The sequence below is a fragment of the Aedes albopictus genome, chromosome 1, assembly GCF_035046485.1.
Source record: "Aedes albopictus strain Foshan chromosome 1, AalbF5, whole genome shotgun sequence".
Taxonomy (NCBI): domain Eukaryota; kingdom Metazoa; phylum Arthropoda; class Insecta; order Diptera; family Culicidae; genus Aedes; species Aedes albopictus.
The window spans coordinates 208,805,441-208,826,377 of NC_085136.1; the positions used below are offsets into that span (position 1 = coordinate 208,805,441).

At 43.8% G+C, this 20,937-nt stretch overlaps 1 protein-coding gene across 7 annotated transcripts in view; it reads right to left on the reverse strand.

Moving 5' to 3' along the window:
- LOC109430287 (uncharacterized) overlaps positions 1-20,937 on the reverse strand; it is a 225,532-nt gene that overhangs the window by 175,912 nt on the left and 28,683 nt on the right. For 3 of the 7 annotated variants that reach the window (XM_062846179.1, XM_062846178.1, XM_062846175.1), the window contains exons 3-4: positions 16,266-16,681; positions 10,204-10,934 (exon numbers count right to left, since the gene is read on the reverse strand). In XM_062846179.1, the coding sequence (XP_062702163.1) occupies positions 10,204-10,934; positions 16,266-16,333 (799 nt within the window). In that variant the 5' untranslated portion in view covers positions 16,334-16,681. Of the gene's footprint in view, positions 1-10,203; positions 10,935-16,265; positions 16,923-20,937 lie in introns of all 7 variants that reach the window. The other 4 variants (XM_062846180.1, XM_062846177.1, XM_062846176.1 and 1 more) reach the window with 4 other exon arrangements.

A 20,937-nucleotide genomic window follows, 5' to 3' on the forward strand; every position in this document is an offset into this window, starting at 1 on the left:
ACTACGATGATGATGACGACGCCGACGGTCTGATGAAGCGAGTCGGAGAATATGAAACAAATGGAAACATTCAATTTAATTTAGTTTCAATTTTATTTTCAGCTCGCCTCAGCTGCAAGCATCTATTGCAATGTTGCTGATCCTTCGCTCCTCCGGACGTAGAAAGTGGTTGTGGAAGGTACCTAAGAGGCAACAGTGAACCCGGTGATGCATTCTCGTTCATTTCGACTCGTTTGGCTTCTCTTCATTCATTGCCTGCCCACGATTCAATTGAATTGAATGGAGGAAAAGCCTGCCACTACTGTTGCTTTGCCGCACCTGTCTTAGTACATATCACTGAAAGCGTGACCTTCTCCCCGAGAAGGTAGCAGCATTTCAATAGAATCACTTAGGTAACGGGTTTCAATTGTGCGACATTGGAAAATGTAATCGACTGAACGAGAAAAGGGGAAAACCCTTATCAAAATATGGCAGTAATACAAACGGTGCAATGATTACGGGAACGATTGAAATGAAAATTTATCATGATGGAATGCTGAGCTCTGAAAGTTGCATTGCAACATCGGAACTCGATATTTTCGAAAACGTGATTCATCAATATGAACTATTTTAGCATTGTGGATATCAATATATTGTGGATAGTGAGACAAAGACGAGTAGCTGTATCGTAATTCATCCATGGGATGGTTTTGAGACAAAAGATGAAAGGACGAAGCGTCGAAAGAACATAGTACAAAAGGTCAAATATTTTTCTTTGAAAATATGTTTTCGATTTTTTGTCCCTCACAACTTTGCACTTCGACCTTTTGCTTTTCGACCTTCTGTCTTTCGGCTTTCTGTCTTTTCGACCTTTTGTCATTCATGATCTAATAGAGAGATTACGTCCACGTGTTGTACAGCTAGGCGTGTGTCTCTCCTACTTTCCCTCCTGACATACCGTATGCAATTACCTGTACTTCAGCATCTGAAGAGATGGTAGAGAAAGGTCATCGAAGAGTCCAAAGCGCTGTATGATGGTTTTGAAGGTCAATGAATCGTAGGTAACCTGCCCTAAAATCTAAACTAGTTGACTTAGCAGATAAACGTGGTAGGTACCTTGATGCCTTGATAATTACGACGTAGCTTTACATTTTCAATTTGGAGGACCTTATTAACTACTAAAACACTGTCTGTGCGGACTTAGGCTGAATAGGCAGAAAATATGTGCGTCGGATGCAAAATGGACAGATCTCGTGAGAACGAAGGACTTACATTCACCTGCCACTTATGTGACCGGCCAGATCAGACAATACCACGTATGATCGTCTGCGACAATTGTCACAAATGGTAGAAGTTTAGTTTAGTTTAGTTTCACCTGCAATGAGTGCAGAATGAAGCTTCCATCCGTAAATTCCTCCTCGTAGATTGCTGGGGCCCGTGGCGTAGTGGCTACACGTTTGCTTCATAAGCAGATGGTCATGGGTTCGATCCCAGCCCCGGTACTTTCGTCAGTTGCTCTTTCCCCCTGAGAGCAGCTGACACTGACCCTCTTCTGAGCCCATAGCTCAAATGAACCCGGATACTTGGGCATCGGTGAATGGCAACTCATAATGGACCCCCAATCGAACTGGAAACAAGAACAACCAACAGCCACACATCAACGTTCTCGTGCTCACCATTCTACCACGATAGGGTATAAAGTGAAAGCAGCGCAACAGCATCCAGTTCGATATTGTACAATTAAAATAGAATACATTTAGGCGCTGTACAAAGGGTATGTAAGGCTTCCAAATGGAATCGTTCACGCAGTGCCCTAGTGGACAATAGAGCTGTTAATTAGGTTAAGTGATTGAAGAATAAAAAAAAAATCTCTCCTCGTAGATTTACTTTACAAAATCATCCAGAAAATTCTAAAGAAATTCAGTCAGAAATTCATTCACACTTCTAGGGATTCCTTTTGAGAATCTTGCATAGATTCTTCTAGAAATTCAGCTACAATATTGTTCAGATTTTTATTTTTTCATAGAGATTAGGCCGTCCCTTATTTTTTAAAAATTCGAAATGTTATAAGTTCGTTGTTGGAAAATGATCGCTTTAGCTAAGAAATGATCGTGTCAAAATTTGAAGTCCGTATCTCAAGGCTAAGTGGTCCCTCAAGGGGCCTAAAGTTGTCAAAAATTGTATGGGACCAAAAAAACATGAAATTTTGGCGAAAAAAATACACTATTCTACTAAAACCGATGATTTTAGGATTTTAGTGCCAAAAATGTGCTTAGAATTGCGATATCTCCACTTGTTTTTAAGTTATTGCGCCAAATAAGGTAAATTTCCTTCGGGAACTAAAATAATGATCAAAAATGCTGATTTTCGGTCGTTTTTTCTCAATAACTCAGAAACGAGAAGAAATATCGCAAATCTAAGTACATTTGGTCGGGGTTCTGCTAAACTGAACCAAAGACCATTTTTTGAAAAAATGAGTTTTCTTAACCATTGGATGAAGAATATGATGATCTACCTTCAGTGTAAAAATCCAGTAATTCTGACAGCTCTTCGTGGAGTAAATTCAAAATTTCTGTTTGGCAGAACATACAAAAAATAAAATTGCATCCAACCAGAGTGAACTGTAAACCATTCCATAGAATCAGCGAAATGTTTTAGTGTTGGTCCAGATGAAGAACATTTCAAGTTATGCTCATCTCCGTCAAATTTCTAACTTCCAACCAACTCATAGTAACAATCTGTGGGAGAATTGAACACGTTATTAGAAATACGGATGTTGGAGGATACAATTATGTTTCGATGGTGCTGATCGCCATTTTTCCAAATCACATTCAGCCAGACCGAACCAAATCCACTGCATTTTAGAATCTATTTATTCTCAACAATACAAAAATCAACTGGTTTTAAATACCTGCGTTATGTCGACACACCTCATACTGATAATTTAACCCAGAAGCCGTCATTCAACAACAAGGCTAATAAGAATAATAAAGCTTGAAAAAAATCAAACACTTGGTTCGCTTTGGCTGATCGAAAAATGCCGTTTTCGCGAAAACCATGCTAGAGAAGAATGTTTAGAACTTGATTCAGACTTAACGACTGACCTTCAGCTAAGTGAAATGACCTAGAGGTAACGTGCTTGGTTATCACCTAAAGGATCCAAGTTCGAATCTCTTTAATATTTTCGATTTTTTTTTGTCTTAGTTCACTTTGGCAGATCATTTTCATGGTTTTCTTCGACCAGTATAAATTTGAAGTACACAAATTACTCCATTTTCACATCTCAGGACCTCAGGACATGCAAGGACATCATTTTACATAATCACTCTTGCTCTGTGCCTGCACATGCACCGCCTTAAAAAAACATAGGTGGGAAGGGCTGAGCTGGGAGGGCTTCCGCCGTTCATATTTCAAACTATTTTGAAACCTCCATGCTACCATAATATACGCGTCCCCTCTGATTCATGTAAGGAATTGTGAGTGATATCGATTTCAACTTCATAGGCGATGAAAAATCGAGTTTTTTTTTCACAATCCGGCTGGTTTTCTATGAAACAAAGAAACACAGTCAGCTACACTGAACTATAAACCATATTCCAATGTTTTTGTTCAGCCAGAGTGAACTGAGTGCGAAGTACTGAAAAATTAAATGTAATTATATCAATGATTTCAAATAATTTACATGTATTCTTCGTCTCTGATGATTAATAAAGGCTTGCAAGTTACATGTGTGTGGAAAAATTTCAAATAATCTTAGCTGTTGTTTATTTGTGAGTGGTTTAACTTAAAGCTTAATTATCTCGGAATAAAGTTTTTGGCGCTTAGTTCGGTTTAGCAGAACCCCGGCCATTTTTGGCCCATAAGGGTCCTAAAATCATCGGTTTTAGTAGAATAGTGTATTTTTTCGTCGAAAAAAAAAATCATGTTTTTTTGGTCTCATACAATTTTTGACAACTTTAGGTCCCTTGAGGGGGGATTGTAACATAAGGCTGAATTTTAAAAGGCTGAATGAACAAAAGGCTGAATACGAAAGGCTGAAATCAAGAAAGTGTAACATAAGGCTGAAAATACGAAAATGCATTCATACACTACCCGTCATAAGTACGGACTCACAAAAAGTATTGCAACAATATTGCATCACCCTGAATCACCTCGATATCTCTAAAACCAGAACACCTACAAAAATTGCCGCCTTCAGAAAAGTTGTTGCAATTGGTCCTCTGAAAAACTTTCCTGAAGACAGCATCTTTGTAAGTCCTCAGGTTTTGGAGATATCAAGGTGAGTCAGGGTGATGCAATATTGTTGCAATACTTTTTGTGAGTCCGTACTTATGACGGGTAGTGTAAGTTATAGCACTTCTTCCTTTTCTTGGAGTAACGCCCGCACTGAGATAGAGCTTGCCTCTCAGCTTTGGAATATCGGCATGAAGATACTCAATGCCAAAGGGAGTCAAGAAAAATAATGAAAAGTTTTTGGTCCGAACGCGAATCGTTCGCGTAAACCTCAGCATGGCCTAGTTTCGAAACTGAACTTCTAGTGAAAAGACAAATGATGCATACCAACGAATACAAATGGATTCGATAATACTCATATCGTTAATTTATCCTTCTCTAAACATGAGCTAGTCTTTCGAGTCATTTTGTTTAGGAGATTGTTATTATTACGGCTACTAAAACAATATCATCAGAGATTTTCCCTTCTTTGAAATATATGCTATTCTTTTGTAAAATACTGCCTTAGTAATGTGTTCGATCAATATATATGGATTATGGCCAGTTGTGAAACTTTTCAATTCAGAACATAGTAACTGAAGTATGTTCCCCCAAAATGGCTTAGTTTGGCCAACCATGAGCTAGGGACGGTAGGCCAACCATGAACTAGGACGGTAGACTGAATTCATGACCTGAAAGTACCGAAGAAAACCATTGAGCTTTGCGTGTCCAATAATATTCATTACCGTTTATTTTTTCCGCGTAATTTTTCATTTGTGTAAATTATTTTTAGCGTGTTACACCATGACGCCGCTGGTAGGATGGTCAATCGTCAAGCTCAAGCAAAACCAATGCGAATGTCACGGCTGGGTAATCGACCAACAAGCAAATTTTCAAATAGATCGAAAAATCAATGAATGTATGTAATTATTCCCTATTAGAATGATCTGTTTGTTTGAGTTGTTAGTGTTGAGATTAGTCTTTAGGCTGGTGCGTTTGAGAACTAGTCGAATCACTATTTCAGCCTTATGTTATTTCAGCCTTTTGATGCATTCAGCCTTCTGTAATTTCAGCCATTCGTGTTTCAGCCTTTTGTTATTTCAGCCTTTCGTAACCCCTTGAGGGACCACTTAGCCTTGAGATACGGACTTCAAATTTTGACACGATCATTTCTTGGCTAAAACGATCATTTTCCAACAACGAACTTATGTATAACATTTCGAATTTTTGAAAAATAAGGGACAGCCTAATAGAGATTCACCTAGGAATTTTTCAAAACAAAAATGATTCACGGATACATTAAGAATCAGAAATTCAGAACTCCTCAAACATTTTCTCTGGCGCTTTCTAAAGAACGTTCTCTAGCGATTGCTTAAGAAGTTCTACAAGAGATTATTACGAAAATCCCCAAAGAGTTTATTAAGGGAAAATGATGAAATCTTTCTTCACATTCCCTTTGATATTCCTTAAAGACATTTCTCTTCCAGAAATTGATCCAAGGATTGCTTAAAAAAGTAATTGAAAATCCTCCAATGATTCCTTCAGAAAATTTCCCAAAGATTCTTTCAGAGATTCTTATAAGGATTTTTACGGAAAGACTAAAAGGCATTTTTGCAGAGATTCCTGCAGAAATTCACACAGAGATTTCGTCAGAAAATCTGCCGGCTATTTTCTCATAAATTCCTTCAGGATTTCCTCCAAGCGTACCTCCAGGACTTTCTCTATGGATTCCTCCGCTTCAGGAATTCATTTAAAAAAATGTTTAGGATGTTAATTGTGGGATTTCTTCAGGATTTTTTTCCAGAAATATCTCAACTGGTTTTGTAAGGTATTCCACCAGGGGTTTCCAGGTGTTTCCATAAATCCATAATCCATAAATCCAATATTTCATTTTTTTTTTTCAAAATTTTTTCCAGGAACCATTTAAAGTTTTCTTCAGATTTTTGCCTTTCTCGTACACCAAGGTGTACCGAAAGGCTATATGTTCACTCCAAAAATGAAATTTCGATAGAGCCCCCAGAGGGGCAAGTTTCATATACCAATCGACTGAGCTCGACGAGTTGAGATGATGTCTGTGTGTGTGTATGTGTGTGTGTGTGTATGTATGTGTGTGTGTATGTGTACAAAAAAAGGTCACATCACTTTTAGATAGTAAATATCAACCGATTTTAACGATCGACGGCTCATTCGACGCGGCATCTGGTCCCATTGTTTCCTATTGAAAATGGTTCGGATCGGTCCAGTCGTTCCGGAGTTATGGCCATTTAGGTGTTCCGGAACTGGTACCCCTGGAAGGGGCCAGACATGAAAATGCACCAAACCCATACATGCGACCCACCAAACCACGGCATTTATGATTATCTGATGAACGGTAAGCAGGAAAATAGTCTCAGACCATATCTGAACCGGTAGTGTTCCGGAACCGGTTCTGGGTGTCCGCCGGAAGTGGCCAAATATCCAATTGAACATAACTCATGCATGCGACACATCAAACAGCGGCTTTTTCGATAATCCTATGAACGGTTAGCAGGAAAACAGTATCAGATTACATCTGAACCGGTAGTGTTCCGGAACCGGTTCCGGATGTCCCACCGGAAGTGGCCAAATATAAAAGAGTACCAAACCCATGCATGCGACACATCTAACAGCGGCATTTTCGATAACCTGATGAACGGTTAGCAGGAAAACAAGAGCAGACCATATCTGAACCAGCAGTGTTCCGGAATCGGTTCCGGGGGTCCCGACGGATGTGGCCAAATATAAAAGTGAACCAAACCCATACATGCGACACATCAAACAGCGGCATTGCCGATAACCTGATGAACGGTAAGCAGGAAAACAGTATCAGACCATATCTGAACCGGTAGTGTTCCGGAACCGGTTCCGGATGTACAAAAATATAAAAGAGTACCAAACCGATGCATGCGACACATCAAACAGAGGCATTTCCGATAACCTGATGAACGGTTAGCAGGAAAGCAGTATCAGACCATATCTGAACCGGTAGTTGTCCGGAACCGGTTCCGGGGATCTCGACGGATGTGGCCAAATATAAAAAAGTGCCAAACTCATGCGTGCGATACAACAAATGACGGCTTTTCTGATAACCTGATGACTGGTTATAAAAGAAATAGGTTAGGACCACATTAGGGACAGCCGGTAGTGCCGTAACCAGTTCCGAGTGTCCCTCCGAAAGCGGCTAAATATAATATTGAACTGCACCTATGTATGCGACACAGCGTTAGCAAGCAAACAGGTTCCGACCGGTGAAAAATGTGTTTTACGCATATGGTCAAATTTCAATAGTTACGTAGTAATTGAACATTACATGTTTTTGACTTTGCTTGTCTGAAGCTGGCTATAACTTGAAAATGGTCAAACTTATCGCATTTGAAAGATTATCAAATTTGCTATCAAAAAGATCTTGGAATCTATTGGTTTAGTGAGATAACTAAAGCAAAAAAGCTCGAAAGTAGTGTTTTGCCTTTCTAGCACACTTAGTGTACTAAAAAAATATATGTTCACTCAAAAAATGATTTTTCGAAAAAAGGCTCGGTGGATCAAGTCGCATATACCAATCAACTCAGGTCAACGAATTGAGATTATGTCTGAATGTGTATGTATGTGTGTATGTATGTGCGCAAAATAAGTTCACTCAATTTTAAGGCACTTCCCATTGGCCGATTTTTCGGATTATAGCTTGAATCGAACCGGAATTGTTTGCTATCCTAAATGGTCCAGATCGTCCAAGGCGTTCCGAAGTTATGGCCATTTCAATGATCCGGACCAGCACCAGTAGCACTGGCCGTATATAAAACTGAACTAGCCCTTCATGCGATAAATCAAACTGCAGCAATTTTTGTAACCCTTAGCATGGTTGACGAGTTTTATGCGGAAATCAACACTGGAGACCAGGAGCTCCACGATGTCGGCACAAAATTCAAAATGGCAGCCAAATGTTCAAGGTGGCGGCTCAAAATTCAAGATCGCGGCTGTTTACTAGATATTTAGGCTCATAATGCATGCTATATGAGAATATTCAATATGGGGAAGATGTCCGGAGTCCAAAAATGTCGACCAGAATGTACAAGATGGCGATAAAATCCAAGATGACGGCTTCAGTTTCAAGATGGCGGCTGTTTGATGGAGATTTAAGCTCTAACGGCTGTTAAATTAAGTTTTCGGCTCTAAAACCGTGCAATATTGGTATATTTGGTATGGGGAAGACTTCCAGAGTCCAAAATGGCGATCTAAATTTAAGATGGCGGCTCCGAATTCAATGTCGCGGCTGTTTAATGGAGTTTTAGGGCATGAAACAATGCATTATTGGTATATTTGGTATGGGGATGATGTCTGGATTCCAAAAATGGCAGCCAGAACATCCAAGATGGCTAACTTTAATCCTAAATGGCGGCTTCAAATTCAAGATAGCGTCTTTTTCTTAAGAGTTTGAGGCTCAAACATTGAAAGCCAGATAAACGATATAATTTCTGGTATCATGAAATGGATTTCTGTTAATTGTATGAAAGTGCGATATACATAAACATTTCGCTTGAGTTTTATTGAAATAGGGTTTCAAAGGCACGAGAAAGGCGCCATCACCGCTAGGTGGATTAATTAGGGTTTTTTGTAATTCTTTCTGAAATTTCTTCAGTGATACTTTCGGTAATATCTTTAACGATTTCTTCATTTTTTTAAATTTCCTCAGAAATTTCACCAGGGATTTCAACACTGATTCTTCATTAGGGCCTAGCTGAGATTTTCTATTTTTCTCTTCATCGATCCTCTCTTTGTTTTATTACGAAAAGTGTATTAAGTTTTCCGAAGATTTTTTGGTTGAAATGCGAAGACGACGACTACATCTTGCTCTAGAAACAAAAAGAATAATGATTTATTTCGTTTGATAAAGTTATTAGCGAAAGAGAGAGTCGACGAAGAGAAATCGATCAAGTCAGTTAGGCAGGCTATTAACTTTCAAAGTTTTTGCTAACGTAAGAACTTCACGACACACACGAGACGCGAAATGAGACAAGACATAACACTTATCGTTCTTACAATCGTCAAGAAAAGATTAAAATTACCTTTTCGTCGACCGGTTTCGGGCGTGATCTAGCCCATCTACAGGACAATGTCAGTTAGACCCTTAAGAAAAATCATTGTCGATTTCTTCAAATGTTGGTCCATGCATTCTTTCAGAAGTTGTTCCAGCAGTTCCTTCTGGAATTGCGCAAGCGGTTCCTTCACAGATTCCTCCAGGAATTCATCCATGGGAATGTACCAGTGGAGGGGCGCTGCTGAAATCGGAGAACCTTGACTAACTAGCTGATTTTACCATGACAGCACAGGAAATAATTCATTACGCATCTTGTAAATAATCTGTAAATAATCTTGTAATGCTTCGACAATGACCTTTTTATGGAATTTGCTACAAATTTCAGACAGGGAAGTATGAGATTAAGGCAAGGATTAAGGTAACTATATAAAACTTAGAAATCATTAAGTATGCTGTGGCGCTATTATGGGCGCTCTACAAAACAATTTATTGATATACAGTGCTCAGCAGGTTGTAAAACAACGATGCGGTTGCCTGTTTTGGCGCCACTTTTATTCTTTCCAAGATTGAAAGCTCTAGCCTTCAAACATAACATATAGTAACGCTATCTCGTTGCATACGGTCGAATACCGCTGTTGAACCCACAGACTTTTAACACCTAAACACATCAATGTTACCAATTTACAGTTCACCATGCGTCCCCATGGCAGTACAAAGTGTGCTACTGCTGCTGCCTCAGCAAAGCATGCTTCATCAACTGAACAAGTGTCTTATTTTTCTGACATCAACACAATTTCATAGCAGCCATTTCGGAGAAATATAACCCCTGGTGAAGTGCTAGATCAGATAACTGTCGCTTAATTAACGTCACTCAGCCATGAACACTACATCTCGAAGCTGGTCGGTTCCAGTAGGGACACCTCACGTTGCATACCATCAAAAACGTTTTCGGTACTTACCGGGTGAATTTTGGTGGTCGCAATCGTCATTAGTGCTGCCAGCATCATTGTTATTAGCCCTGTTCACGATGGCTGATGCACCTGATAAGCTGAAGGTTGCCAGTGGTCCACCTACGCCAGCAGCTAATCCTCCAATGACAGCAGCTAAACCGCCACCGTTGTTATTACTGATATTATTATTAACAGCAACAGCACTGCTGGAAACCGACACTACACTACCTCCCCCACCACCACCAGCGCCACCTGGTGGCACAATGCGATGCACCGTGTATTGCTGCTGTTGATGTTGTACTCCAGAACCCAACTGCTGCTGGTGATGTTGCACAGTCAGCGGTGAGGTTGGTCCATTACCATTATTACCGTTATTACTAGGGGCAAAATTATTGACACTATTCACACCGGTACTCTCGATGGTACAACCCGACTGGCCACCGCCACTGCTACAGTTGGGGCCGATGCTAATGCCACTGCTGCCGGTGTTGCTCGCTACTGCTACCGATGTTATGTTGCTATTACAAGTGTCCTGAGCTATCGACGATACCGAACTGCCCGTTATCGAGTACGGTTCTTCCCCACTGCACACAGAGGCTCCACTACCACTACTACCTACACTGGTACCACCCCCCACGCAAACTGGAGCCTGTGATCCTGCACTTCCGCTCACAGCGATACTTCCTCCCACACGCGATGTTCGATTTTCTCGCATATAATCACCGAACAATATTCGTGACCTGTGGAAAATGAAAAAGCACGGAGAAGATTAAAATTAGAATGATAGGTAAATAGGGCTTAGAAGGACCACAATTTTCAATCCACAAAAAGGAATAAATTTCTTTATACACGCACACTAAATCAAATGATTGCATCATCGTACTTACCTCACAATACCTGAAATGACAGGCAAAGAAAGCCCTTCCATTAATAACTGCGAAAGTGCTTAAATTACAGTTAAATAAAGTTGAAGAGAGGCAGTCCAAGTTCCGGTGCGAATGTAAAGCCACAAATGAGTAGAAGAATAATACTAGATAGCTTCAAAATGAATTGTGATAAAATAATTATAAAAAAATCAACGGACCTATCGGTACACTCAATAAAACAAACAAAAACATTTATATTGTTGCAACACTACAGTTGGAACTTCTGCCACGTAACTATAAGCACTTCTTCTTCTTCTTCTTGGCGTGACGTCCTCACTGGGACATAGCCTGCTTCTCAGCTTTGTGTTCTCAGAGCTGCGGAATATCAGTCATGTCAGTTGATATATCAAAACGATAGTGACCAGCAACGACTTGATACTGACCCGCACTTCAGAGCACTATCATAGCAACTGAACTAATATTTTGGCAATTTTAGCCAAAACTCAAAATGTTTAATGACCAACATACAAAACTTGTTTTTCTGTACCACATATTCAAATTTCATCGCTTTAGCTGTTTATTCTGATATTTAAACGAATTTTAAAGATGGCCTATCAGTGATACCTACCCGCCATCGCAATCAGTCCAGCTGTGATGGGAAAATAAAAGTGACGGTGACTCAACAGAGCACACGCTGACTTGGATCGCAGTCAGCCTATACCATTGATAGTGACAGAGAGCAACTTCTATGGACACTTCCACAGCTATTAACTGAGAGCTTTCTCTGCCAATAACCACTTTGGATGTGTTTTTCGTGCGGTAGGCACGAAGATACTCTATGCCGAAAGCAGTCAAGGAAATATCCATTACGAAAAGTTACTGGACCGACTGGGAATCAAGCCCGTCACTCTCGCCAGGGTCATGCTAAATGCCCACGCCTTTATAGCTGTGGCTATAGGGGCCCTTAAACATGAATACTTTATTTCGTTATTTGTTTCGTTATTTTTCAAACTCAGGGCATCATAAATGTCAGAGGTAGGCCTCAGTGTGCCAAACAGCATAAAAAATGATGTGTCTGGTAAACTGATCCTAGCCCTTGCCTTGTGCTTGAGTGAAACCCCCTGAGACCCACAGACGCAATCCTGATACCACCTGAAACGCCCGAATCCCCCTAAAACGCTTCTGAGACCCCCTGGAACGTCTCTGAGACACCCTGGAGCCATCCTGAGGCCCCCTAAAGCGCCTCTGGGATCCTCGGAAACGTCTATGAAGCCCCCCGAAAACACCCCTGAGACTCCCAAGAGACACACCATAACCCTATAACTGGTTTAGAAACCCTTTGAGATCCTCTGAAACGCCCCTGATACCTCTTGGTTCTTCCGTGAGACTCCTTGCAATCCTCCGAAAGGCCCCTAAGACCACCTGGAATCCCTCTGAAACCTCCTGAAACACCCCCTTTTTTTCCTTCTAAACCATAGGGGGATAAATCTGCTCAACAGACACCCTAACAGGAAGGTAAGGGTAGTGTGGGGTTAAGGCCGTCTTCTACAACACTAGTAAAAGCCAGGACTACTCTCTCCTCGGCCCACTAAAACACATTCCTATGGTCGCCAAACCCTACGTCTCTCCGGAACCACCAAGAAGGTATTGCTTCAGAGAGGGGCTAGTGCATATCGCACCCTCAAGGTAAGCTGCCGTAGCCTAGCAACAACGAACATCGATGACTCGCTCTGGAGAGTCCATCACGGTAGCATGCTGGCGCTTATCCAGTTTCCCGAGTGGTCCTCGCCACCCCGTTTGTCCTCGGAAGGCGGGCAGAGTCAACCCCGCCCGCGCCCAACTGCTTTGCAGACATCAAGAACTGATGCCCACGTGCAACCCGATCTGACCTGCCCGTAAGGAAGGGTATCACTATCCTTCAGGCACTATCAGATGCACCCGAAGGTTGCAGACAGCAGGGTCTCACCTACCCCGACCCTTGCCGGGGACCCCTTTCCAACCCTTACGACAGCACCGCTACCGGGACTTCCTCCCCGCGGCCACTTAATCGCTGTAAGGGTCGATCTCGACCGCAGGGCACCGGTATGACCTACGAAGCCGACTTCGAACCCCTGGACCACCTCTTGTACTGCATCTGGACTAGCCATTCTCCGAGTCCACGCGCCACCTCCTCTGTAGCTCCCAGACGATATGGGTGATAGCCGTTCCAGCTAACCTCATCCCTACACATCCTCTGGACCAAGTTGTCCGGAGTTGTGTCCACCCCGCATGTGGCAAGCATGCGGTCACGCATTGTGCGAAAACGCGGGCACACGAACAAAACGTGTTCCGCTGTTTCCTCTAAACTATTGCACACTGGGTATTCGGGAGAATCCGCATGCCCGAAACGGTGTAGAATGTAGATACTGTCGGAAGCAACCATGACCTGTAAGGACCTGTGTCAGGTGGTATGTAACTTCCCCATGGCGCCTATTAATCCAACTATCTACCCTCGGTATCAACCTATGGGCCCACCTTCCTTTGGTGGAAGTGTCCCACGCGCGCTGCCATTGGACCATGGAGGCCATCCTGGCAGACCTGCGTATGCCTCTTGTGCCGCGCATTTCGAAGCACTCCATGTCCTCACTGATAAGAATGCTGATAGGCACCATACCAGTAATGACGCAGAGAGCGTCGTGTGATACGGTACGGTACGCGCTCGCAACCCTCAGACACATAAGCCTGTAAGTACTTTCCAGCTTCCGTCGGTAGCATTCAGTACTTAGCGCGGTGCCCCACGCCGGGCCGCCATACCTAAGTATGGACGTAGCAACACTAGCCAGAAGCTTGCGCTTACTGGCGTATACCGCAGAGCTATTGGACATCATCCGGGACAGTGCCGGAATAGCTGTGGAGGCTCTTTTACAGGCATAATCGACGTGGCTACCGAAGGTAAGCTTATCGTCAATCATCACGCCCAAGTGTTTGACGGAGCGCTTTGACAGGATAGTGCACTCTCCTACACTGATCTCCGCCTGCTGCTCCGACTTCCGGTTGTTAACAACCGTCACCTCTGTCTTGTGGTGAGCCAGTTCCAGTTTCCTGGACCGCATCCACGCCTCCACAACCTTTATCGAGTGGTCGGTAGTCAACTTCACCTCCTCGATCGTTTCACCGTAGACTTCGAGCGTAATGTCGTCGGCAAATCCGACAATCTCCACTCCCACTGGGTACTCTAACCTCAACACCTCGTCGTACATGACATTCCATAACACCGGACCCAGGATGGAACCTTGCGGGACTCCTGAGGTTATGTGAAAGCACTTCCGACCCACCTCCGTGTCGTAAACTAGTACGCGGTTCTGAAAGTAGCTTTCGAGAATCTTGTACATGTACTCCGGTATCCCCAGCGCATCGGCAATAGCAGACCAGCTGGCGCTATTAAACGCATTCCTTACATCCAGAGTCACTACCGCGCAGATGCGGATTCCCCTCCTCTTAGGCTCGAGTGCTTTTTCGGCGGTTTTTGTAACCGACAAGATAGCGTCTACGGTGGACCTCCCCTTCCGGAAGCCGTACTGGTTGCTCGAAAGACCATTTTCGCCCTCGGTGAACCTCAACATTCTATTGAGGATGATCTTTTCGAGCACCTTCCCCGCCGTGTCAATCAAGCATATTGGTCTATATGCCGACGGGTCTCCGGGTGTTTTCCCGCCTTTGGCAATAGTACCAGGCTCTGCCTCTTCCAAGCTTCTGGGAAAACTCCCTCGTCCAGGCATTTCTGCATAGCAGACCTGAACATCTCGGGAGCCTCTGCAATAGCTACTTTTAAGGGGCCTTACCTACGCTAAGGGACTTCGCTATCCCCGCAAGTTCCACATCGGTGACCCTCTCCTCATCGCCAGCCCCAGTCCACGGCTGTCCTACGAAAGGAGGCCAAGGACTAGGATCATGACGCGGAAAAAGTCCTCCAATGATCCCCTCCAACATCTCTGGAGATTGCTCTATAGGAGCCATCACACCTCTCGTCTTGGCCATAACGATCCTGTAGGCGTCACCCCACGGGTTCGACAGAGACCCTCAAAGCAGGCCTTTTTGCTTGCTCTTATCTCGGTCTCAAGCGCTGCTTTTGCAGCGGCGAACACCACCCGCCGTTTGTTTCGCTCTTCCTCTGATCGTGCTCGCTGCATCCGCCGCCTAGCCCGTAGGTCGGTAAGCTGGTGGCCTCCCATTTCTAGGGTGGACTAGGCATGGTCGCATCACACGTACGTGAGAGCACCGCTACCAGCTCGTCGCCGTCTAAACCGATTAAGTTTCGCTCACGGCGGAGCGCCTCCCTAAATACCTCTTCGTCGAAGTATGATGTCTTCCACCTACGAGGGCTTGGCCTTGGCCTAGCCGCCTCTTCTTCTATCCGCTGTCTGCTGTTGTTGTAGTCGATACTGTAGCGAACCGCCAGGTGGTCGCTGTGAGTGTAGCCATCATCTACTCTCCAGTTCGGACTACTTGTTAGGCCAGGAGTACAAAAGGTCACGTCAATAATTGACTCCGCTCCGTTTCGACTATAGGTACTCTTAGTACCGACGTTAGCCAAGTCGACATCTAAGATGGCCAGTGTTTCTAGCAGGATCTGACCCCGCTGGTTCGTGAAACGGCTTCCCCATTCCACAGCCCAAGCATTAAAGTCACCCGCTATTACCACCGGCCTTCGCCCTGTTAGCACGGTCGTTAAGCGGTCCAGCATTTGCGTGAACCGCTCGATCGGCCACCGCGGAGGCGCATAACAGCTACAAAAGAAGACATGGTTTACTTTGGCGACCACGAAGCCCTCATAGGTAGTAGACACAAACTCCTGCACGGGGTATTTCCTGAAACACCCCTGAAACCCATGGAAATGCTTTGAAACCCTTTGATATCCCCTAAAGCGCCTCTAGAATCCCCTAGGAACCGCCCTGAAATGATCCTAAAACCCCTGAATATTTAGGTACATGAAAGTTCAATAATAATCGAGATTTTGACACCGTACGACCCATAAAAAAGTTATTCAAAGGCTGAAACTATGGCAAAGATTGGTCAAAATCAACGCTATATTTAAGACTGCACAGCTGAAAAACAAACATTTTGTAATTCCAACAATCGTTCCTAACAGCCTAAAATTACTCTACATACATAACAATACGTCAATTGAAAAATGAATACCTAATTTAATAAATGGGAAATACTTACTGGTAATCCGGTGGAATCTGGGGCGAGTACTTCCTTCGCTGGTGATAGGGGACATTTCCAACCGGCATTGGCTCTTGGCAGGTCAACCCTCAAAGCAGCTTTTTCCCCTTTTTCGAATCCAGTCTGGGTTCTAATTCCAATTCCTCACTCGCTCTTTTTTTCTTCTTCGCACCCTTCTTCTCGCTCACTGTAGCAATTAAAGCTACTACCTACATTCGCTAAATCAATTTCCGGCTCCAACCTCCGTGCATGCAGAGCAGCGTCGAATTCAAGTCATAAAGTTGGATTTCGTTTCATTTCCGCCACTCACGATCGTCACCAAAAACGGATTTGCCTGGCCCGTTGCGAGCCTCCCCCAGTAGTGGCGGAAAATCAATTCGCATTTTAATTGTTTTCGTTCGAAGCCGCTATTTTTCCTACGATATGTACACATGCATTTGCAGGTTGCTCACTTCAAATCCGATTAGTATTCCCCCCACTTCCGGTTCGATTGCGCTCCACTGAGGCAAAACATTTGCATCAATCAAATCAGCGCAAAACGCGAATTGTGGTGTGCCGGTTTATCCCCATCGCGGTTCCACACTGATGGCGACCAGCCTCATGTGGTCTTAATCCTAGTATCCTAACTATGCAGTGCAGTCTGCTGAATTTGATTGACTATTTTTTTTTCTTATTCAAGGATTTATAAGAGTGGGTGTTGTTAGGTATAAGCTCAGAACAGCTCGATTTTACGCTTTTTACATAGGGTGTGTTATGAGACTTTTTTCAAGAGGCTCAGTTTATTTTATACCAATTGATGGATTGATTGTTGTACAATGTACAACATACATGGCAAGATATAGCACGTATCTTACTGTGTACAAAACATCCAGTCAATTGGTATAAATTTGACTAAGCTATAGTGGAAAGGGGCTGCAAAACGATGAGTCGATAAGGAGATCCTCCAACATAGCTCTGGTCCTTACAAGTTCTTACCTCATATGCTTACACGGGTCAAGCGATGACAAAGACCGCCAGCTAAGAGTTGTGTGCTTAGCTGGTAGTGCAGCCTGGGCACTGTTGTCCTTCTGACTTCAGCTAGATTGAGGAGGTACGACCCGAGCGTTTGTTCATCAAGGAGGTGTGGTTCAAACAGCGTCTGTTTTGGCATCCAGCGGCTGAGTAAGAAATGTTGCATCAAGCCCTGTTAGACCCCAGGTGGTAGCTTCATCAGCGTGGTCGACCCAGTGTTGATTGGGACGCTAAACAGAACTGGCACGATGACCCTATGGCGTGACAGGAGTGTTGGCACAGGCCCAATAAGCCACCCGTTAAAGTCCCCTTTACGAATAACATAGGAGAAAACACGACTCGATACAATCGGCAAAGACCCACGCGACGAACTTGGAACATGGAATTGCAAGTCACTTGGTTTCGCAGGATGTGACAGGATAATCTACGATGAATTACATCCCCACAACTTCGACATCGTGGCACTGCACTGTTGGACTAGACAGAATGTGTGAAAAAGCGGGCATCGAGCGGCTACCTTCTACCAAAAATGTGCCACGATTCAGGAACTGGGAACAGGATTTATAGTGTTGGGCAAGATGCGACAACGTGTGATCGGGTGGCAGCCGATCAACGCAAGGATGTGCATGTTGAGAGTTAAGGGCCTTTTCTTCAACTATAGCATCATCAACGTGTATTGCCCACACGAAAGGAGACCTGGTGACAAGGAAGAAGCGTTCCATGCGCAGTAAGAGCAAACATACGGTGATGGTTGCTCGCCGCGTGACGTGAAAATCGTTGTCGACAACATGAACGCGCAGGTAGGAAGGGAGGAAATGTACGTACCGATAAAGATATCAACAAAGCTACCTGGAGATCACCAGACCATCAAACAGAAAACCAAATCCACCACGTTCTAATCGACGGTAAATTCTCCTCGGATATAACCAATGTCCGCACATACCTCAGTGCGAATATTGTTTCGGATCACTACATAGTCACTGTAAAGCATGCGCTCAGAACTTTCAACAGTTATTACCACGCATCGAAGTCGAACACCGCGACTCAACATCGAGCAGTTGCGTAACGTAGAAGTGGCTCAAGACTACGGTGCAGGCAGCTAGCAGTGAGGCCCTACCAACGAAAGAACAGCTTGGCGCAGCTACACTTGAAGATGGCTGGAGGGACTTCCGGTCCGAATCACAGAAACGATTGATACGACGGCGAATGTGAACAATTGAAACACGAGAAAAATGCAGCATGGGCGATATTGTTGCAACACCATACGAGAGCAAATGAGACACGTTTTAGACAGGCGCAGAACAGGCAGAGCTCAGCCTTCTGGTGGAAGAAGTGCCAGCAGGAAGAACGAGATCGCGAAGCGATGGAAGAGTTGTACCGCGCTAAGGACATACGGAAGTTCTACGACAAGTTGAACCGCTTGGGCAGGTTGTTTGTGCCACAAGCCGACATGTGCCGAGCCAATCACGGGTGAGCGTGAGGTGGCGGCAGCATTACGATGAGCACCTCAATGGAACCTTTCAAGCACCGAAGGTGGCGTGGAAACACATCTAGGAGTACGTGCGCAGGATGAAAGATGTCCAGCCCTATTCTCCAAGAAATTGACGGGGAGGTTGGCTGGTAGAAAAACAACTAAGCCGCTGGAGCAGATCAACTACTAAGCGAGCTTCTTAACTACGGTGGAGAATCACTGGTGAGAGCACTACACTGGGTCATTTACCAAGATTTGGGAGGAGGAAGTATTACCGGAGAAATAAATGGAAGGTATCGTGTGTCCCATCTACAAAAAGGGCGAGAAGTTGGATTGCGGAAACTATCGCGCGATCACACTACTGAACGCTGCCTACAAGATACTCTCTTAAATTTTATACCGCCGTCTATCATCGATTGCAAGCGAGCTCGAGGGGCAAAATCAGGCGAACGCGTTAAAACGGATCAGACGTTCGCCATCCGTCAGGTGTTGCAGAAATGTCGCAAATACAGCGTGCCCACATATCATTTGTTCGCCGATTTCAAATCGGCATATGATGCAATCGATCGAGGCCAGCAATGGCAGATTATGCGCGAATACGGATTCTCGGATAAACTGATACGATTGATCAAGGCGACGCACAGTGGGAAAAAATCGGTATAAAACGCGAATAAATTCAATATCTCTGCTCGGAGTGGATGGATTTGAATGAATTTTTGACACAAACTGCAAAAATCTCTACAGTTTCAGATAAAAAGGGTGTCATTCGCCGCACGATGCTGGAAATCAGTGTATTGAGCTCGTTTTACCCCGCGCTCTCTTTTTCACACCTTTTTGAGAAAATCCTCATCTATTCCCGACTAGTGTGCCAAATAAATGGCTTATTTAACTCGTATTTGTGTAGAAACTTCCATTGTATCGAAAATTTGACATAAGATTGCTCCTTCTCTTGTCGATTGTTTTCCCTTCCGGACGGAGATGCATGTAAAAATTTAAAGAAATAGGGGATATCGGGGTTATTTGAAGATAATTCAATTTTTAAGGCCGTGCGGTGAGCCAAACCAACTCCATTCGATACTACGGAAGTTTTAACACAAACACGAATCAAATAAATCATTTATTTTGCACTTCAGGATTTTTCCAAAAAGGTGAAAAAGAGAGAGAATGGGGTAAAACGGGCCCGATACACTGATTTCCAGCATCGTGCGGCGAATGACCCCCTCCTTATCCGAAACTGTAGAGTTTTTCGCAGTTTGTGTCAAAATTTCATTCAAATCCATCCACTCCGAGCAGAGATATTGAATTTATTCGCGTTTTATATCTATTTTTTTTCCATTGTGCGACGATGATGGATCGAGTAATGTGCGTAGTACGAGTATCAGGGACACTCTCGAGTCCCTTCGAATCTCGCAGAGGGTTCCAGCAATGGTCTTCGAGCTTATTGTTTAACATTGCTTTAGAGGGTGTAATACGGAGAGTTCGTTCAGCTGCTTGGTTTCGCTAATGATAGGTATTGATATTATAGCTCGCAAATTTGAGACGATGGTGGAAACGTGCATTCTACTGAAAAATGAAGCCAGGCGAATCGGATTTGTCATTGATGTGCCGAAGACAATATACATGATGGCAAAAGCCTCTAGTGAGGAATTAACGCACCCGCCACCCAGAAATTCTTTCAACGGTGATGAAATCGAGGCAGTTGAAGAATTTGTGTAATTCGGCATGGTGACCGCTGACAACGGCACTAGCAGAGAAATTCAGAGACGCAATTTGGCAGGAAATCGAGCCTAATTTGGACTCTGCAGCAATCCACGATCGAACAAAGATCGTCTTAACACGAAGCTATCGGTAAACTATCTGGAAACGCACAGCCATCAACCGAGTGTAGCAGAGGACACTCAGGCATTTGGCTGACCAGTAAGGTAAATTTTTGCTGTAGCTGTGCAAGATTTATAATCTATTTCTATTGACTCGCGTGAACATTGTAATTTACCGTGTGTTCGATTGTTGAACGTTCAGCTATTAAGAATTCGGTAAAAAATCTCCCCCTGCCCCCTTCGTACGGGTTTTTTCTATATGTACTTAATACATTGCTTGTCACACTTTAACAACCCCCCCCCTTTTTCCCACTAGGACCGTGTCGAACTTAATGGATGTCCCCCATGGTGTATTGAATTTTGGTGTTCAAGA